Source organism: Mirounga angustirostris, unplaced genomic scaffold, assembly GCF_029215605.1.
Source record: "Mirounga angustirostris isolate CCGP_5_RB_7025 unplaced genomic scaffold, mMirAng1.0.hap1 SCAF_8, whole genome shotgun sequence".
Lineage (NCBI taxonomy): Eukaryota > Metazoa > Chordata > Mammalia > Carnivora > Phocidae > Mirounga > Mirounga angustirostris.
In genome coordinates this window covers 92,482,888-92,504,215 of record NW_026991716.1, presented here as the reverse complement: position 1 = coordinate 92,504,215, position 21,328 = coordinate 92,482,888, and the positions used below count along the sequence as shown (strand labels likewise).

Genomic DNA, 21,328 nt, shown 5'->3' with positions numbered 1-21,328 from the left:
TCGCTCCCAGCCTATACCGTAGGGGAAACCATGCCTCCCCGTTTTCCACATCTTCTAACTTACGCTGAAATATATGTATTTGTTTTTCTTTTTTTTACAAAAACAGGATGATACTACTTATGTTGTCTGGCACACAGGAGTGTGACAGCACCTGGCTCCAGGGGTCCCAAACAGACCAGGCTTAGCCAGCCGCCACTGACAAAATCCAAAGGCAGAGAAACAAATGGTGGTGGAACAAGAAAGGAATTTATTTATTTATTTATTTATTTATTTATTTATTTATTTATTTATTTAAGATTTTATTTATTTGAAAGAGACAGACACAGCGAGAGAGGGAACACAAGCAGGGGGAGTGGGAGAGGGAGAAGCAGGCTTCCCGCCGAGCAGGGAGCCCGATGCGGGGCTCAATCCCAGGACCCTGGGATCATGACCTGAGCCGAAGGCATATGCTTAACAGCTGAGCCACCCAGGCGCCCCAAGAAAGGAATTAAAAAAAAAAATTTTTTTTAATAATCTCTATACTCAGACCTGGGGGCTCAAACTCATGACCCAAGATCAAGAGTTGCATGCTCTTCCGACTGAGCCAGCCAGGCACCGTGCACAAGAATGGAATTTATTTAAATGAAGCCAACAGTGGGAGGAACACAGAGTAGCCTCTAGAAGACTATCTCCAAAAGGCTGAAACTACTTCCAGGTTTATATAAGGAAAATGTGGGGCAAAGGTGGGCAGGTACCTGCAGGTAGGCAGTGAAGGTCAAAAGGATCAGTGTCCTGGAGTCAATCCTGGGAGGGGTCTTGTAGGCTCAGGGCAGTCCTTGCTGGTCAGGGGATAGTTTTGGCTCCCATTAGCGGATGCTCTGCCCTCAGGGTCTTCCGCCTGAGCCAAGAGACAAACTGGAAAGAACCCAACTAGAAAAGTTTGAGGTCAAAACGGAGACAGCCCAAGTCCTCTTTCAAATAGATCTCTAATTGTCTTTTACTCAAATGTGGCATTGACATTCATTCTTCTGTCCCCATAAAAAAGAGTACTTCTCTTTCTAAAGCCTATGTAGTATGCTAGCATGTGTCATTTATTGAACAATTTTTCAAAACCCCTCCCATTTTTTTGCTAACATGAATGATCCTGCAATGAACATACTTGTAGATGTAGCTTTGGTTGAGTAGTTCCCCTCGAAGGATTCCTAGAAGTAGAACCGCTGGATCTCGAGTTCATTTTTATGAGGTGTTTCATTGTACAGAAAAAAATTTAGGTCAAATAAGACCCCCCAAAAATGTGTGTATCTATGTATGTATACCATTTCATTTAAAAAGTCTTGACTCACAGCATGAAATAATTTCTTAAAAATTGGCCGGTTACTAGACTAGTATGTCTTCTTTTTCTTCTTTTTTTAATGGGCACTGATTGGCTGGGAAACCAGCCTCCCCTTACTCCCTGCTTCCTGACAGTCGCAGCTGTGTGATCAGCGTGGGGACTCCTGACTGCAGGCCCGTGGGCGCCCCTCTGGGTGTGGGGGCCCTGGTGGCTGCTACGCCTCCAGCCAGCACTCTGGACTCAGAATGAGCTATAGTTCAGATTGGCATTTGTTTTCTCAAGGGCTTGAAATTGAGAGTGGAATTGCAGCAATTTTCACTCTTCCTAACATTTCTTTTTGCAGAATCCTATTGTGCAAGCCAGATATCCAACTAAAATCAGATCTTAATGGCTGTGTTGGGTACTTAAAATCTCAAGCTGCTATAAATTATTAAATAGGCCTCAACACAGAAGAAGAACTGCCCAGCACAAATTCTCTGCAGCTTTTTCATTCAAAACTTAATCTTTTCCCCCATATTGGGTCGTTTACCGGCTCCGGATTCCGGTAAAGGTAGGTCTCCCCGCTCCCACCCCCCCCAGCACACAAGGGGTTAAACTTAACTCCCGGAGCCTAATTTCCCAAACAAAAGCCAGTTTTGCAAGTTATTTTTCAAGGTGTGTCTTTCCATAAGTTCTATTTAATAAAGTTAATACATGTTCCCACTTCCCTTCTTTTTTTCCCTTCTTACTTCTCTGTTGTCAGTATTCATGGAATCTGGATCTGTCAGCTACTTATGTTTGAAGTGGAAGAATTGGCAAAATTATACATCCAGCAGGCAAGAAATAAAGTGGAAATGTCTCACAAGTAACACTGAAATCTGTTGCGTTGTTTTAAGACTTAACTACTGAGAAGAAAAAAAAAAAGCCCTACTAAATATTGTCTTGGCAACTATAAATATATTTTAGCGATGATAAAAACCTTTAGAATAGCAGCTACAAGATATCTGAAAACTAATGCCTATCTGTCTGCCACTCTCAATTATATATATTTATATTCTATATATCCCATTCTTCATTAAATGCTGTGCAATTTTCCTTTTGAGTTGCTGTAGTGTTTTATGTGAATCCTTTATATGGCCAAGGAGCCAATTTCCCCCCCTGCTGCATTTTACTCAGGTAAGATTGGAAATGAGCTCATTAGATCAATTGCTGCAACTCTAATTTGAAAACTTGAAAAATGCATTTCTAACTAAGAAATTTCCAATCATGCAGATATCTAAAACTCGGTTTTCTTTTTTTTTTTTTTTTCAGGTCTTTCCACACATCCCCATGAACCAGGAACCGTCACTCCTACTGACTTCTTAGGGTTGTGTTGGGCAGGAATTGTGTTTTTTATACCTCATTCCTCTCCCCATCTTACTCCATGTTTATTCATTTTTTTTCAGAAGGCATTACTTTTATCCACTTGCACTTTCAGACCTATTATTTTTTTTTTCAGGGCTATTATTTTTTAAAGCCTCCAAAATACAAGTTAGATACAGCTATTCCAGTGCAGCTTTGGAGGTTGTTTTCACCTTCATATACTATTTTCCCTTATGAAACAAAACAAAAAACATACAAAACCATTTGAGGGTAGGCCATTTCCTAGATAGCAATGATTTTCATTTCCGTTAATAACTTATTTGGAATGAACAGCTTACTTTGTTAAGTAGATTGATCCAGTTATGCAAATTAAGATGTGTAATTTACAATAATACTCAAGGTCACTTTGTTATTTTCTAAGATGTTTTTAAAAAGTCAGCCGTCAGGTAAGCACGCTGCTCGCCTTAGATGCTATTTATTAATAAAATTATTGTATTTGGTTTCAAATATGAACAAAGAAATGTTGGTTTCTATTATTTTTATTTCTATTGTTTTACTATTTAATTTCTCCTTAAATACCTCGGTTGTTACTGTGAAAGGGCTGAAGATACAGATCTTCACAACACATATCTCATCTAATCCCCTTTGTAAAAATGTAACAAGGTCATTTTACATTTTTAAACCACTTCTGCAAAGTGGTTTAAAAATGCAAAGTGAGCTTAAATGCTACTCTTAACTCTTCCTAACTCTTCTACCGGGAAATCCTAGAAAACTGAACTAATGAAATGCAACTTATACTCTTTAAATTCTAATTATAACTGTCAAATTAAATTGAAGGTGAGACTAAAACTGCTGTATCTGTTACGTGAGTCAAGCGATGTACTGGATCATACGTGTTATTTAATGTGCAAGTGTAAAAGTCAAGTTGCCGGCAGAAATCGAAGTGCCTCCATTCTGTCTTCTGAGAATGTATAAATTAACCATTCTCCCCCAAGCGGTCCTCCTCCCTTCCTCCCTCCGCCCTATTTTAAATGTAGATAGGGCGTCTCAAGTCTTTTGAATTTGAAGGGCTGCTATCTCGGCCCCATTCTTTTCATCATCCTGTTTTGAATGACACTGAGCACGTATAGATTCTTTTATAAAAGCACCCCCTGGATGCAGAGCTCGGTTCTCCCGGAGGCTTGCTAATTTTGCATAGCAATTAGTACTGACTTCTCAAAATGGGCTATCCAAATGCAGCCTCCAGAATGTTCCACGTAGTTCCTCAAAGGTCTTAGATAACCGTGCGCCTTTTGATTTCAAACCCGAAGGGAAAGAACTTGCATAATTACTAAATTCCCAACTGGAGTGGCCCGGAGGAGGACACGGTAATCCAAAACTCTTACGTTAATTCAAACCCTCCCCGCAACTGGGCAGCAAGGAGCCAGCATATGCCTTCTTTTAAAATCTATTCTACCTATTCACTGACCGCGCAGGGCTGGGCCACATGGCTCTCTCTTGCAGCCAGTCAGCTGTGAGCAGCAGATGGGATCATTTGCATTTTTCTTTTTATATTTACTCCGACCGGCAAATTAAAGGCTTTATAAAAAAATCTACATTCTCATTGTTTGCCTAAAATACAAAAGTGGTTTAACTGTTGGATTGGGCTTCCCTGACCTTCACACGCCACACCCCTTCAAGTCACTGAGACTTAAGAAAATACCCGAGGGGTAGGTTTCGTATTTATCAACTTGCAATCTACAGTCCGGGAGTTAGGAGTAGAAAGAATCAGCCTTTATTGAATTGGTGACTCGTGTTTTTCTATTTTCAGCGCTCGGCGCAGATACCCCGTGGGTTTGTCTGTGGCATGTGGGTCTGCGAGCGCGCGCACTTCTGAATCTCTTGCTCTGTAGCCTCAAACCTCAAAACTTCGCGTTACAAGTAGAAGGCTGATTTTCAGCCCAGGCTTACAACAGAGGGCGGCCACCCTGCCGGGGGAGTGGCCAGAGCCAGCGTTTCCAGTGTTTCCCAGTGCCGGGGTCGCTCCCCCGCGCCCCGCCAGACTCCATGCCGGCTTCGCGGGGCCCCGGGGGCCCACTCGGGTCCCCGCGCCCCGAGGTCTTTGTGCGGATCGCGGCGCGGGAACACCCGCCCGGGGGGCCAGGGCCACGACCGGGATGCCAAAAACTGGGGAGAGACGCGGGCGCGAGGGGAGGAGACGACCCGCAACAGTCGCCGTCCCGCGGAGGAAAAAAAAAAAAGTAGAAAAAGAGGCTTTTCAGGTCAAACTCCTCGGGTCTGAGCAACCACGTTTTAGAGCAATGACTCGTGGGGGGAGAACACACGGTGTGCAGGGCACTTTGTTAGGCAGCGCTGCCCGGGCGCGCCGTGGGTTTCGCGGCCGCCGCCCCCCGCCCCCCGCGCGGGCCCACGTGGAGCGGCGCGGCGCTGGACGAAAGCGCAGGGCCGCCCGGGTCCCCGGAGTGCGCGCCCCAGCTCCCCGCCGCGGCCGTTCACGCCCGAGCGCCGCCGCCGGTCCCGCGTGTGCCCCGCTGAGGGGGAGGGGCGGGCCAGGGGTGGGGGCGGAGGGGTTGTGGTTCCACTGCAGCGGGGGCTCCTGTGTCCTTGTGCGGAAATGACACACGGAGTCCCGTCACGTCACGCGAGAGCGCAGCGCACGGACACACACAAAGAGAGGGGAAAATACACGGCGCCCTCCCGCCGCCCCCAGCAACTCCCCGGGCCGCCCCGGCCAGGCCCTCCGCGCGCGGCCCCCACTCCCCGGCCCCGCGCTCCCCCCACCCCCCCCCACGTGGCGCCCAAACTCGGCGCGGGCCCGCTCTGCAAAGTACAGAACTCGCGTCCCAGGTAAGTGCGGGGCGGATCAAGCCGGCCGCGCGGTGGCGGCTCCGGGGCAGACGGACGGGCGAGTGGCTGCAACATCCATGCCGGGGTGGGGGCGGGAGCAGGGGAGGGGACGCGAAGGGGGGCTGCCCTGAGCGCGCCCGCCGGGAGGAGCGCCCACCCCCGCGCAGGGCCGAGCGGCCGGAGCGGGCGCCTAGAGCCCACGGGCTCGCCGCGCCCATTGTGCCGCGCGCCCCTTTGTGCCGGCTCGGAACGCGGCGGCTCCATGGCGTTCCGGGGAGCACGCGCGCCGCGCGGGGCGGAGGGGGGGACGCGGAGTGGAACGGTCCGCGTCGCCGCCGTCGCCCGCCCCACTCGCGCCGTGCGCGGGCCCCGCACCCCCGCCTGGCGCTGCGATGGAGCGGCCGGGGCCGCCGGAAGGCTCGGCGGAGCCCGCGGTGGGCTCGGCGCTCGCGCTCGGCCGGGCTGCGGCGGGGCACGGCTCGGCGTGTAGAAGGGGGTGTCAGAGCAGGAGCAGGGGGCGGGGACTGGAGGGAGATGCCGAGTGGGGAGCTGGAGGCCGGAGGAGCCCCCGTTCGGAGGGACGCTGCCTCCGGAGGCTGCAAATGGAGCTAGGCAGGCCGGCGGCGGCGGCGGCGGCGGCGGCGGCCACCGGGAGCGGACAGGGACGGGCCCCGCCGCCAGGGGGCGCAGCGCTCCCTCCCCGGCGGTCCACGGCGCGCCTCGCGGTTCCCGCTGCCCGGGAGCTGGAGGCGGGCCCGGCGCCCTGGGTGTGCACCCGGCCTGGCGCGAGGCCTTCCCGGCCAGCCGCGCAGCCGGAGCCCAGGGCGCTCGCGCCGCGCCTCGTGACCGCCCGCCCCCTTCCCCTCTTTATTGTAAACGTGAATTCCCACGCAGACTTTGCCCTCGCCTTATCGGTGAGCGTGCTGCAACGCTTGTGAGGGCCTTGTGTGCCGCGGCAGAGTTTTTTACAAGGTGTTTTCACAGGGGTGAGAGAGTTTGATTGCTCAGGTGGCCCGCCTGGGAGAGTTGCACACGCCAAGGCTAACCCGACTAGGGTGCACGGGATGGGGCTAATAAGCACCTCAGAGTTGGTAATGTTCAACTTATTAAAGTGACTTTTGAATGTTTACCGTGCCAGAAAGCTGTGGCTGCAGGAAACTGAGGCAAGAAGTGAGCTCCCCGGCTTGCTGGGTGTATGAGAGAGGGATGGAGAAGATTCTTTTGTTAATCCGCACTGCCAGCCCGTCGGCTTTTGTTCTGTTTCATCATCCGTCCCTAGTTCATGGTTTCCTATCAATAGCTGCACAGGACCCTGTCAGCTTCTCTCACCCTCGCTACGGACATTTGTGCATTTCTTGTATCTTCACAGTTTTAGATCTCCAGCCGCTAACCTAGTGTCTGATAACTTAGTAGGTGCTCAGTAAATATTGGCTAAATGAATGGAGGGCCTCTTGGATTTCAGAAGAAAGGTGGGGTTAGTGCAGCCTGTTCCCACTAGTGGGCTCAACGGTGTATGTGTGGCCCTTGAAATTAAATTCACGGATTAAACCAGAGCTTTTAATATCTCTCACATAAAAGCTCCACCACTGAATATGGGTTTTACTGGAGACACCCATCCCTTTGATGAAGCAATTTAACAAGAAAAGTTTTGTGTCCTTCCCTTCCACCACCACACACATAGCAGTAGTTCCAGCGAAGAGAGGACCTAGTAGACAAGGTAATCATCCCAGGAACCTCTTAAAGAGTACCACATTGCCACATTTATTACTACTATCCCTTTTGGTCACTTCTAGGTTCCTAAACATCCTTTACATGAGCAGAGGAATTGCAGAATGTATAATAATTAGGAAGAGAAAAATTAGAATCAACCCTGACAGATTTGCTTAGGTGAAAATTTAATCTCCTGCAGAACGTCCCACCTGCCACTTTTTAGAGCTGACTAAAAAGCCCCTGAAGCAGTGAGGAAGGAAACAAGAAGCTTTTATGAATTGAATTGACACCATGATGAAAAATCTGGGGATGTGTCTTTTAAATACCTAAAAATTGTATAATGTAGAAACACATGAAGGTTGCTAGCCAACCAGCAAAAATAACTTGGTGTTAGTGTATGGGAGGTTGGGGTGTAGCATTTTTTTCCTGGCACCTAGTCGTGATGACAGGTGGTGAATTATGGTTGCTACCGATATTACTCATTGTGCCCCTCATTGGCTAAAGTATGTTTGGGGGAATTATTTGTAGAATTAATCTTCTGGTAGATGGAACTTTTCTGCATCCTCCCCCTTGATGGTGGTTACAGGGATGTATACATGTGTTATCTTTCATGGAACTGTGCACCCCTCCCCCCAGAGAGTAAATCAGTTAATTTTTTTTAAATAAAATTTAAAGTCACAACACACATGCCCCCCAAATGGGGTATTTTATGTGCTTTGTGAGCATCGCTTTGCTCTTGCTGTTTCTTTCCCCCTCCAGATTGGACAGTTGTTCTTGTCCCCCTTCTGATGCTCCAGTACTACTTGCAACATTATTTCAGCTTCCAGCTCTGGTGGTTTCTGGAACTAGCTGCCACACCTGACCCCCACGTGCTGTGCTAAGAGTGCTCCATGCTGGTGTCAGGACTTCCGTGTGTCAAACGGGAGACATGCTATTTCACTGGGAGTGGTAGTTAATGCGTGGCATGTTAGTCACTGAATGATCAGACCTTTTACGAACGACTGGTTTATTTATTTATTTTTTAAAAGATTTTATTTATTTGACAGAGAGAGACACAGTGAGAGCGGGAACACAAACAGGGGGAGTGGGAGAAGGAGAAGCAGACTCCCCGCTGAGCAGGGAGCCCCATGCGGGACTCGATCCCAGGACCCTGGGATCATGACCTGAGTCGAAGTACAGACACTTAACCGACTGAGCCCTCCAGGAGCCCCTGGTCTTTCTTGTGTGCTGGGGGCTATTGGTTTGAGCATGGAGCTAGTGAATGGAAGGATGAAGGCTTGGGGATGGGGGGTATGTACACCAGACTATGCCCCAAGTCTAATTAGCTCATGTGGTCACAAGACAACGCACTCCAAAGAAGTGGGAAGTACAGAGGAAACTCAGCTTGTACCTCCTAGGAAAATTAGTCACCACCGTACAGTCAGTCACATGGCTGAGTGCTGGGGTGTGCTGGCCCTCTTGTCCTGCTTGAGCCCCAGCTTCTGGGTGCCAAGGTTAAAGTTACAAGTCTGGTGCCTCTCACTATTGATGTCTTTGGAAGGTAGCCCCTCTTGGCCTCATGAAGGCTTTGAGAGTAATGGCTTAGCCGAGGAGGACATCGCAGTCACATTCGGACAAGACAGTGTCTGAAGGGTAAGACACCAGCTCGCAGGCAGGCAGGGTGGAGGTCGGACTTCTAGGCCCGCTGGAAGATGTGGTTGTACTTGAGTAAGGAAGGCAGCAGCAATTACAGCTTTAGAAAACTCGGGGGAAAATTGCCCTGGTTTTTGTGAGGACTGCTATTTTTCAAACTGCGTTTGCAGATGTGTCTAAAAATAAAAACAAATTGCAAACATGTCCTGCAAGTCCCAGGGGCAGGATGCCACTGCCAAGAGGGCCGGGTTCCGAGAGCCCCAGGACTCCCAGCCGGTCTTGTAAACGCAGAGCCCCGAGCCCCGCAAGAGCAGATGGCATGGGAACATTCTTTCTGTCCTTAGGGAGAGCATTTTATTGGATTTCACCCCCTTCCAGTTTGTTTCGTTTTCATTTAAAAGAAAAGTTATTAAACTTTTAAAAGCTTTAAGCCATATTATTTAATTTTGCCGTTTTAAGAAATATCCACTAGGGGCGCCTGGGTGGCTCAGTTGGTTGAGCGACTGCCTTCGGCTCAGGTCATGATCCTGGAGTCCCGGGATCGAGTCCCGCATCGGGCTCCCTGCTCAGCGGGGAGTCTGCTTCTGCCTCTGACCCTCCCCCCTCTCATGTGCTCTCTCTCTCTCATTCTCTCTGTCTCAAATAAATAAATAAAATCTTTAAAAAAAAAAAAAGAAATATCCACTATTAAAATGACTTTGAAAATCTTTTAAAAAAAAAAAAACAACTTTATAATAGGTAACATTTACTTTTTTTTTTTTTTTCGAAGATCCCACTTATCTATTTGACAGAGAGTGTGCATGAGCAGGGGGAGGGGGAGAGGGAGAAGCAGACTCCCAGCCAAGCAAGGAGCCCGTTGCGGGGCTTGATCCCAGGACTTTGGGATCACGACCGGAGCCGAAGGCAGACACTTAACCAACCGAGCCACCCACGTGCGCCTGGATAACATTTACTAAGTGCTTTGTGCAGTCACTTTCTCCTTTGTAATGTTCGCAGAAATTCTTGAGGTAGGCTATTATGTTCAGCTCCATTTTACAGAGGAACCAAAGGTAGGGAAGCCACTTGCCTTGTGTTAATAAGCCGAACAGTAGGCAGGGCCAGAGTTTTAACCTGATTCTTTCTGATCCTCAAGGGAATTCCCTTTTCTTGGAGATCAGAGATCAGCTGCACTCGTCCCTACTCTGGTGGTCCAGGGGCCCTATCGCCAGGTGACTTGCTCTGCCTCAGAGCCCAGCCTACAAATGGGCGCTCAGTGGGAAGGAAGAAAGCAGAGCGTGGGGAGGTCATGCCCCATTCGTCGGGCTCTTGGAAGGCTGGAATGAGGCCCCGGAGTCCACCTGGGTCCCTTTCGTTCTTTTTGCTCTCTGTAATACCCCCCCACCCCAAGGGAGGCACAGAATGCTGCCCCCCCTGGTTCTCTGCCTGCCAAATAAGAGGGCTCTTGCGAGGATCGCGTGGGTTAACATGTAGAACAGACGGCTAGCCGGCCCTCCGGAATGTGAGCTGGTATCCTCCTTTTCTGTGCTTAATGTTTAAAATCGATATGACAGAGCGATATCACAAAGTCAGATCAGTCATGACCGTTGTGAAAAGGCTGAGGTGAGTTTTTGTTAGGTCTTTAAGTTTTGAAATCCTGAGTATGTCTTATTAATGACACCTTGAAAACGGTCCGAGTGTATTTTCCCTGCTTTACCCTTTGCATGTGGCAGCTCACACAGCCACCAGCTCCCTGGTCTCAGGTTTCAAACACAGTGCTTTTCTGGGGCTCCCGTTCTCCAGCAGCTCTTCCTGTGCTCAGAGTTTGCCTCACTTTGCATCTGCAAACGTGACTTGGGAGGTGGGGAGGATCTGCCCCCCCCACCCCCCCCAGTGGCCTGAGGTCAGGGCTGCTGGGCCCTGTCTTCCTGGACCGCACCTCAGCCCAGTGGCCAGTGCTAAGTTCAGTGGACGTTTCCGATTTAGTGGGCCAGAATCCTGAGTCAGCCGGCTGGGATTTGAACCTCGAGGTTTCAGGAAGCCCAAGTACTTCCCATTTCTGGGCCTGCTGCAGGGCCTGTGTGAGTCCTGGCCAGCCACAAGCCCCTGGCACCTTGGATTAGCCTCACACTGCCCTCACCAAGAGGCCTGGTCTGGCTGCTCTCTCATGAGTGGAGGTTCTCTGGAAAGAACATGATGGAGAGGACCCCTGGCCACTCCTAGCCCTCTCTGAGCAGCACTGGAGAACGTTGTCCCTTGGACACCTGCGGGACACTTAGGGAAGTGACCCATGACCCTGCGAAGGCGGTGGGCTTTGGCAAGGAGTCACCACACCTAGGTGACCCCTGCTGTCCTTACTGTGGTCTTGTCTTCAGCTCTCAACAAGGAGAATTCTCCACGTCAGGTTCTATGTGACTCCTTATTACCCACTCAAACCAGTCACCTCACCACACCTTCCTTTTTCTGTGGTTCAGGCACTCCTCAGCTCGGCAGACCTGCTGACCTTCCCTGTCCCCACTACCTCCTGCTGCTTAACCCAGGAGCCAGGTCCCTCAGAGCAGGCCTCTGCTTGCCCAGTTTGGGCCAGTTTTGAGGAGTCAGGGAAGGAGGGCCCCAGAGGCGGGTCAGAATGTCTCCTAGACACCGTAAGAGAACCCTGAAGAAAGGACCACATTTAACAGTGGTCATGCAGGGTACAGAGACCCAGAAAGTGAGGCCTCTGCCCTGGTGAGTTGCTAAGCTTCCGGCCAGCCGCGAGCCTTCCGGTGACCTGGCCTTCCCACCCTGATCCAGAAGATTTGCTCTCGTTTTTTGGTTTTGTTTTGTTTTTCCCTCCCGTGAAATTTACCTTATTTTGAAAATCCAGGCAAATGCACTGATAGAGCCTATAATGTACCCACCAGGAAATGACATTTCCTTATGGTTCAGAACCAATCTCTTCACCTTCTTATTCACACCCAGGTTTATGAGCTGAGACTTTTTCCTGATCTCTCTTTCTCCCCACACTGAGGAGCATTTTCCATCTTCAGAGGCAATAATTCAGAGATAGTTAGGAAATGAAAGGCCTTTCCTAGTTTGTCAGTTGTTATATTGTTTCTTAGATTATCGATATTTTAAATATTTAAAAGTTGAAAGATTTGATTTTACGTAATTAGCATGTTGCTGTTTGTGGGCCTGAGTGAGAATATGGCCTGCTCTATTCTATATTCATATTGTAATACTCCTTATTTTTCATTTTTAAAAATTTCTTTTTCATTTTCAAAGAATTGCATGCCCACTGTAGAGTATTTGGAAAGTAGAAGGAAATATTAAGAAAAAAAAATCCATAATCTCCTAATTGGAGGTAATTAACGTTTTGGCATATTTCCTTCTAGCTGCATTATGGCATTTTTTAATTATGCAGTTGACATATCCCCAGCGAACTTTGAAGTAGGTTATTATTGACTGGGTGGCCCTGTAATGAACAATCGATTTTGAATCTTTACACATAATTTAATGCTCGGCTCTTCCTGTCAATAGAGGTTTTCGAATTCATGTGTTGAGAAAATGTGTCAAAGTCGACTTCCTAACTTTGTATAATGGAAATAACGATAGTGATCAAGGGGGATCTCAATCCAGGTCACATTCAGTTTGTTCTGTCTCCTACTTTCTCTGCAGCTTTTTGTGGAATTGATCAATAAATAATAACAGCTAACGGCTATGGAGGGCTTTTGCGCCAGGATTTCCACCCTCGGTCTGATACTCAGTTCCTGCCTGTGCTTAGCCTGAGAACCTCTGCCCTCTGCCCAGTGTGATGACTGCATATCATAACTTTCAAGTGTGTGAGGCTCCGTAAGTGACAGAAAGATTTGGTTATAGGTCCTTATAAGCTGAAAGTGATGAGGAGGATCAAGATTTGCCCATCTGAACATTGACAAAGTTATTTTCGAAGTAGATTTTTTTCCCCCTAGAATTTGCTTTAGTGTTATTTCTTCCCCTCAAAGAAAAAAGTCTGATAAGTATATGCTAGAGCTTAAAATTATTTGTGTCTAGGTCACAAAATTGTAAGCATTGGTGGTCTTCTGCACAGCTATGCAGGCCGCCCGTGTTTACTAGATTTGAGTTACGGTTGTTATAGAAACCCTAATGTAATATCTCCTAACCTTGGGGTTCTGAGTGCTCTTTCCTTCCTGTTACTTTTATCTTATGCTGTTTACCCGTCCTCCCCTCTGACCGAGGTTCCCAGAGTTCCATCTTCATTCTCCAGGCCCTCCATCTCTGCTCGTATCGGTTGTGATCAATCCTTGTAAATCAGCTGTGCCGTCGGTCACCCCTGCACAGAGGACGGTCCCCCACTGGCACCAGCAGCTCCCCATGCACAGTCGGGGATGTAGTCACCAAAGCACTGGGCAGGGAGGCTTCAGCATGTTCCCAGCTTTTCCGACCCTTGGATCCCATACCTATAAAATGAGATCATCTCTGAGGTCCCTTTTGTCTCTAAAACTGTGCCTCAGTTTCCTAATGTAGGAGACTAACAAGAATCTCTGCCTCATAGGATTGTTAGGGAAGTCAGTTCACTGTGAACCTCCTTCTACATAGTGTAAGCTGTTGTTTCTGTTGATTCTCCACCGAGGGTGCAGAGCATGGGGCAGTGAGGTGAGGAGTCAGAGGGAACGGCACGGCAGCGTTTCTGCCCTCCGCGACCTTACCCCCAGGGCTGGGTCGGCCTGTTGGACTCCTCCACTGGCGCCCTCAGCACCACCTCTAGACAGGGGACTCCTTCCCCGACAGAAGCGCGTTACCATGACCCTGACTGTCTCCTCCCAGAGAAACTACTCACTCGGGAGCCTTGTCTCCCAGTCTGCTTCTGGGGGGGAACGCGAACTAAAAAAAGAAGTGAGAGAGAAGTTTCCATGATCTATTAAGTGAATAAACAAGGAACAGGATCTTAAACCTTCCAGTATCAGCATCTCTTTATATGCTTAAAAATTAACAAAGACCCCAAAGAGCCTTTGTTTATATGGTTATATCTGTCAATCTTTACTGTGTTAGAAATTAAAACGGAGGGGCGCCTGGGTGGCTCAGTTGGTTGAGCATCTGGGTCATGGTTTCAGCTCAGGTCATGATCTCAGGGTTGTGGGATTGAGCCCCACGTCGGGCTCCATGCTTAGCGTGGAGGCTGCTTGGTATTCTCTCTTCCCCTGTGTCTCCCCCTTGCTTGCATGCTCTCTCTCTCTAAATAAATGAATAAATGAAAATCTTTAAAAAAATTTTTTAAAGAGAAATTAAAATGGAAAAGTGTTTAAATATTTTTTAATTTATTTAAAAACAACCATAATAAATCGATTACAAGGTAATGTCACTAATATTTTAATGAAAGGTAACTATTCTCCCACCCCAAAAAAATCGTAGTGAAAAGATTGATATTGTTCACATTCTTTTTTTTTTTTTTTTTAAGATTTTATTTTTAAATAATCTCTACACCCAGTGTGGGACTCGAACTCATGACCCTGAGATCAGGAGTCGCAGGCTCTGCCAACTGAGCCAGCCAGGTGCCCCTATGTTGTTTACATTCTTGCATCTCTCTTTAATATCTGACTTAATAGAAGGTGGCCGATTTTCCTATCTGCCTCTGTAGTCAATCTTTTGCAAAATAACACTTCATGTAGCCTCTGGAAAGCTCTCCTACACGTATCTGTGAGAGAAAAGGGGCAATGCTTCTCCCTCACCCTCTGCTTGCCTCTCTGCCTACTTGTGCTCTCCCTCTCTCTCTGTCAAATAAATAAATAAAATCTTTAAACAAACAGAAAAGGGCCAATAATATCTCAGTGTTATAAAAATAGTTTTCATCTCACGGAACCCTTGAAAGGTCTTGGACATACTCATAAATTGGCTCCCCAAAAAGAAAAGGAAAAAAAAAAAGCTGTTTTTAGAAGTGTCCATTTCCGTGGTGTAAATACTCCCGCTGTGGCCTGTTGAGAGCTGCCAACTGGACTCCTCTGAAGTGGGGCCGGGGAGAGGCCCAGTCTGCGCGCCGGCCCGAGCCGGCTCTGGCGACCGGGTCACACTCTGGGTCACACTCTGCGAGCCGCTGACCCCGAACATCTGTGGAAGCATGCCCCAGGAAACGGACTTTGTTGCCTCTCAGAGAGGGACTGGGGACTGGGGGACAGTGGACTTTTTTTTAAAGAATTTATTTATTTGACAGAGAGAGAGCAAGAGAGGGGACACAAGCAGGGGGAGCGGGAGCGGGAGAAGCAGGCTTCCCGCTGAGCAGGGACCCCGATGCGGGGCTCGATCCCAGGTCTCTGGGATCATGACCCGAGCCGAAGGCAGACGCCTAACGACTGAGCCACCCTGACGGCCAACAGTGGACTTTTGAACCAAATATTCTTTTATACTTTTTGAATTTTGTTTCTTGTGCGTGCATTATCTAGTCAAAAAAGGAAAAAAAAAAAGACTAAGCATCTTCCCTTCTTGAAATGAACTCCAAAAATAGACACTGACCTATAATTTGTAAATCTTTTCAACGTTTCCATTTCTTTGTGGCATCTCTGAGAACTGATTCTCAGCCCCCGGGAATGGTTCTCACTTGTCTGCCTCCCCGTCGTCCCTCCTCACAGACCTTCTTCCCGCCAGAGGCGGGAGCTTGCGGATACTCAGGCATCAGATTCAGCGTATCTCGGCAGGAGGCGCGGACGGAGCCCTGCCAGTTACTGCATTTATGTAGCCAATTAAGCAACTTAGCCTTTGTAATTTGATATTTGAGTGGCTGAAGCATCTTGTTATTTCTGAACGTTTGGGATTACCCTCCCTTTTGTGCTTTTTTGTAAACGGAAGGCTTTTCTGATGACATTCTAATCTCCCCCCACCCATGTGCCCTGCACAGAAAATTGAACATTGTCCATCTTACTCCGTGCAGAAGGATAGAGACTATTAGGCATTTTAATAAAATTTATGTATACTCTTAGGAGCTCTGCAACATTTAAACCTTTCTGTACCAATGACAGTCACTTAGCCTGAGGCTTCCTAGGCTGTTCGGCTAAAAATAATAATAATAATAATAACTGAGCATTTTCAGTTATTAAATTAACCCCTGGAAATTGGTCCAGTTTGAGAGTTCCCCTCCAAGAGGTCATGGATGTCTTAGAACTTGTGGTATTTTCGCTAGAGGCAGCAGCAGGCTACGAGGGTCTCGTTGACACTTGTCCCCTTCATTTGTTAAACGTTCCTTTGGGCTTGGCCAGGGGTTTCTGGGGGACATGGAACAGCCACCCCCTGGGGAGAGAGCTAATTCTCAGGGACATGTGGATGCATAGTTTAGACTGTCTCACAATTTGCGAGACACGGTGAGAGAAAGAAGAGGATTTTGAAAAGGAGAGAATGTTAAAATGGGAACGTCCAGCAGGCAGAGGAGCTTGTAATCCTAGCAAGCCCGGGGGGCGGGAGCTGCGGTGGTTGGTAACTCCTGCATAACCTGTAGTTAGGTGAGAAACGGAATTTCTGCGGCACGCTCGGCATCCGGGCGCTCCGTGTCCACCCAGGATGAGCAGCCTTGTGACCGTCCTCTGGGCAGATGGCCAGGAAGTGGAGGTAGCAACGTGATGCCCCTCTCCTTTCTACCGCTGTGCGGGCACCATGTCAGTGCGGGGGATGCTGGGAAGTGACCCACACGTCCCTCCTGTAGAATCTCTTCTGTACGGCGGAGTGGAGTCTGGAAGCATGGAATAGACTGATTTTCCAGGCAGCTACATGCAAACGGAGGGAGATTGGATGCTCCAGCTGCTCTTGGACAGAGGGACCCAAGGTTGGAAACTGGCCCCTGTGTTCATGAGGATTCTGCGACTTCCGCTCCGGGTGGCTGACTGGAGATACACATAGACTTGTTTTGAATCCTAGTTCTGCCACTTAGCAGCTTGGTGACCCTGCGCAGGTTACCTGCCCTGTGTGTTCCCTTCCCAGCCCCCCCACTTTCCATATTCACCTATTGTGTTTCCAGAATAAAATGACAGAAAAATAATTTTTTCTGTCTTCATTGGGGTATTGTCGACAAATAAGAATTGTCTAAGGTGCACGCCTTAGTTTCTTTATTGGTAAGATTGGGATTAAAATAGCTCGGGGCGAGGTGGAAGCGTTCATGAAGAGGCTCGCGGTTTGTGGGCTGCTGGTGTTACTGAGGACCCTCCCTCCCGTCCCCACCGCACAATCAGATGCGTTGTGTGTTCTTCAGGCTTTGCCAATGGGAAATTCCCCAGCTTCCCAAGAAGCGGGGCTGCTTTGCTGGCTGGGAGGGAAGGGGCCTTCTGTGCTGTGGTCTGGGTCACTTCTGTGCTAATCTAGCATCTGTCACTGGTCTAAGGTGACGCTGGTTCCAAAGCATATGCCCTGCGGGTGTCTTGAATGCCCAGGAAGCGGGTCCCTGGGAGCCTTCCCAGCTCCCTTTCTGGCTTTCTGCCCACCCACAGGAGGCTCAGGTGTGTGCTCTTCCTACACCATTTTCTGACACAGGATGATCAGAATTCAGGCGCTTGCGTTGCCTGCTCTGGTGTCACATGGTGTGGGTTGGAAAATACCCTTCCTGCCTCTCGAGCCCTGGTCCCGGCGAGTATACGCCCAGCGCTGGGCCGTGGGCCCCACCGGTCAGCCCCAGTCCCAGCCCGCCTGTGCGCCGCCTCCTCAGCTCCATGCTGCTCCCTGGGAAAATACAGTTGGGCAGATAAACGATGAGATAACCGTGCTGGCCTTGCTCAGCATTGTGGTTCTGTCTGCTGTGTTTTTTCACCCACACCTGTTTTCTTCCAGGATTTGCTTGTCTTTTTAATGCTCTCTACTTAGCCAAGCATTTGTGGTTTTTCTTTCACCTTGACCCTTTCTTTCCCCGATAAGCCATCCACCTTCTCCTTCCTCTCCCACCACTTCTCCCCAGAGTCATTCGTTTTGTACGCTGTACCGTCTCTGACGAGCCTCACTCCGTCCTACCCGCCTGTTTGCTGCTTCTCACCTCTGCTCTTGATCTCAGGGAGTGGTGTCTGTGTCGGGGGGTGGGGGGGGGCAGGCTTCCCAGGGCCTTGGCAGTCAGGTGAGGCCTGCAGTGCATTTTCTCATGAAGCCCCCTGCCTGGGCTTGAACTTCTCCCTGGCAGTGGCCACCCTGCTGTCTGCAGACTACTGTTCGCCTACCTGCCCGTGCTCCCCCATCACTACCCTCAGCCCCTCGGGGGATGGCGTCAAAAGTGGGGTTGTTTCCTTGGGATACAGTGGAAATTGTATTTTCTAAAATTCACTGTTGGTAAAATAGCTCTTGGGCCCTTGAATTTGACTTATTATCTTCCCTCAGTACCGTCTTGTGTGTTATGTTTTTCAGGTAGCAGATAGTTTGGTAAATAGGAATTATTTTCAGTGTAATTGCAATTTCAAATAAACCTTAAATTTTCTTATTCATTTCTCTGAAAATTAGTAATACAGAGATGGAAAGAACTGTGCCTGTCATAAAGTTACTGTGACGTTCTGAGGATAGCACATCACATCATAAGCACTATATACGTGTTGCTATTATTAGTGAATTTTGAAGTTGTTATTGTGTGCATAGATTACCTAGACTCACTCCCTCTTTCTTGCTCCCCCTCTCCCCCGAAATTCATCCATCTAAGACAGAGAACTACACACCGTTCTGTGGCTATTTGGTGAATAGTGTATTGGACTTTGTAGGTAGCATTGCTCTTCCTCCTAGAAATTTTTTAAAAGATACTTCTTGGTCTTGCTCTCCTCAGATGCTTAACCAGAATGGGAACTCAGTATTTGTAGGCAGCCTAATCAGTTGTGGGAACCACAACTCAATATCAACAGTATATGCTGTCATGTCTTCTTTTCCAGTGTTACTACCTCTTTTACACCTTATGCTATTTACAAATGCTGTTATGTAATTTGGGGAATCTCAAAGATTTAATGCTACTTTTATTTTTTATTTTTATTTATTTTTTTAAAGATTTTATTTATTTATTTGACAGAGAGAGACACAGCGAGAGAGGGAACACAAGCAGGGGGAGGGGGAGAGGGAGAAGCAGGCTTCCTGCCAAGCATGGAGCCCGATGCGGGGCTCGATCCCAGGACTCTGGGATCGTGACCTGAGCCGAAGGCAGACGCTTGACGACTGAGCCACCCAGGCGCCCCTTAATGCTACTTTTAATCATGGTGTCTGTTCAGTTCTGGCTGGGGCAGTGGGAGTCAGGGGCTAGCTCCGCACCAGACCCTGAAGCCCAAACAGTGCCCCTTGCTCTCTTGTGGCCCCCCGCCTCATTCCCTCATCAGTAAAAAGAAGGGTTTGGACCAGATTCTCTGGAGCTCGAGAACTTTAAAACCCCACATTGCCTCTTCTTGTTGCCTTGGAAGGAAGGGCTAGACCAGCACCATCCAATAAAAATAGAATGTAAGCCACTTAATGTAATTTTAAATTTTCTAGTAGCTACATTAAAAGAAAAGGCGAAATTAATTTTAATAAAGTTTTCTTTAGCCCAATGAACCTGACATTATCGTGTCAACATGTAATCAACATAAAAATGATTAGATATTTTACTTTTTTTTTTTGCTCTGCTACGTCTTTGAAATCCAGTGTGTCCTTACACTTAGAGCACATCTTCATTTGGACTAGCCACATTTCCAGTCCTCGGTAGCCATGGGACTAATGGCTGCCATCAGGGGCAGTGTGGGGCTTTCTGGAGCACCTGGAGTCAGCCCTAGGACCCGCTCGTGTCCGGTGGAGCCACGGCCTACATCCTCAGTCAGCCTTTTCACTCTGTGGCTGGAATTTAGAAGAAAGCAGGGACCAACAGGAGATCCTCTGAACTTGGGTCTTTTGTAAGCCTTGATTTTCTCAAATAACATTACCCCCTCGGTCTGAAAGTGACTCAGTCGATGCTTTAAGATGCCTTCTGCCCACGTGGAGTTTTGGAGAAGTGCTCCCAGAGGGTATGCAGAAGGCCTGGCTGCTTCTAGCAACTGCAGACAAATAGAGAGGATGCAGTTTTCCATGATGTTAGGGAACAGTATCAGCTTAACCTTCCATTACCCAGAGCCACGGTTGGGAGGGTAAGGGAATTTCTCATGGGTATGGAAAATTAAGAAATAAATCAAGCAATAAATCAAGACTTTGTCTTTGTCTTTTCATTTAGTGGAATAGAAGATGAACTCAACTGAATTCAGTGAAGATGTAGAAGAAGGTAAAAAAAAAAAAGCTTCTTTTTAAAAAATATTTTTAATTTAGTATTTTTTATTAGGTCATACACTACATGGTTCAAAAATAAAAAGTTACATAATGAAAAATCAATGAAAAGTCCCCTCCCACTCCTGGTTCCCAGCCCCCTCTGCCCATACACCTGCTCGAGGTATCTTAGTATCTTCCCAGAGTTACTTTTCTAAAAGTATCATTTCAAAGATAGTATTTGTTTCTTTCTCTCTGTTTCCTGTCTTTCTCCCCAAGAAGGAATTTAAAAACAGTTTTGAGCAAAAAGTTCTTGGAACGTGGTTTTATTGTATAGCACTAACATGGTAAGATAAAAATCGCTAGGTTTGGAAAGGGCAGTTTTATTGTGACTCGACTTTATATTATCTGAGTGATAGTGTCAGAGGGCAGCCCGCACACCCCCCATTGCTCAGGGAACCCTGCTAACCTCCGAGTGGCCCAGTGGTCTTTCCCGCTGAGCCCTGTTTCTTCTCTGCCACAGTTCTAAAAAATAACACTGTGAAAGTGGAGACAGAGGCCGAAGATGCTGCCCTGGACTGCTCGGTGAGCTCCAGGTCTTCCGAGAAGCACCCTCTGGACAGCGTCTTCACTGCCCTCCAGGATTCCAGCAAGCGAAAGCAGCCGGGCGGCGATGGCCAGCCTGACTCTGTCCCCAGCGTGAAGAGGCGGCGGCTGATTCCCGAGGTGAGGGCCCAGCCCCTTCCGCTGTTTGCTTGGGCTCTGACCCTCTGATTAGATGCTCTGTCTCTCTACCTGTGGGCATCCAGGCAACTGCTGGGCCCTTGGGCATGAGAAAGCTTTCATTGCAGCTCTCCTGTCTCTGGCTTAAAGTTCTAGGTGTCCTCTCTGACTAGAATTCTTATATATGTCTGGATTCATTACGGGGCTAGGGGAGTCTTCACAATGCAACTGCTTTTGAGTTCTTTGTTTTGCTTTGCTCCACTCGACAGCAAGGGCTGTTAAGAAAAGCCTACTGCATTTTATGTAGTACAGGCTGTACACAGATTCCTGGAAAAGTTGAGGGTTGGGAGGTCTTTTCCTAAATCAAGCCCATCTTTTATATTAGGAGAACTTGCTCAGTGAATCTTTTTGTAAAGAGAATTCTTTTGTAACATACCTGTTACCCCCCTAACCTACAAATTTTATGAATTTGCTTTATTTTTTTCGTCACCTGCTGGTTAAATTGAACTTGACTAAATTCTTTTTTTTTTTTTTTAAGATTTATTTATTTATTTGAGAGAGAGAGAGCATGAGCGGAGGGGTAGAGGGAGAGGGAGAGAGAAAGAATCCCAA

General features: G+C 48.0%; 1 protein-coding gene across 7 annotated transcripts in view; it reads left to right on the top strand.

The window, feature by feature from the left end:
• BEND3 (BEN domain containing 3) overlaps positions 1-21,328 on the top strand; it is a 69,369-nt gene that overhangs the window by 32,504 nt on the left and 15,537 nt on the right. For 2 of the 7 annotated variants that reach the window (XM_064597936.1, XM_064597934.1), the window contains exons 2-4: positions 2,603-5,500; positions 19,965-20,012; positions 20,517-20,719. In XM_064597936.1, the coding sequence (XP_064454006.1) occupies positions 19,976-20,012; positions 20,517-20,719 (240 nt within the window). In that variant the 5' untranslated portion in view covers positions 2,603-5,500; positions 19,965-19,975. Of the gene's footprint in view, positions 1-1,708; positions 1,863-2,054; positions 2,468-2,602; positions 5,501-15,834; positions 19,651-19,964; positions 20,013-20,516; positions 20,720-21,328 lie in introns of those variants that run through there. The other 5 variants (XM_064597933.1, XM_045865262.3, XM_064597937.1 and 2 more) reach the window with 5 other exon arrangements.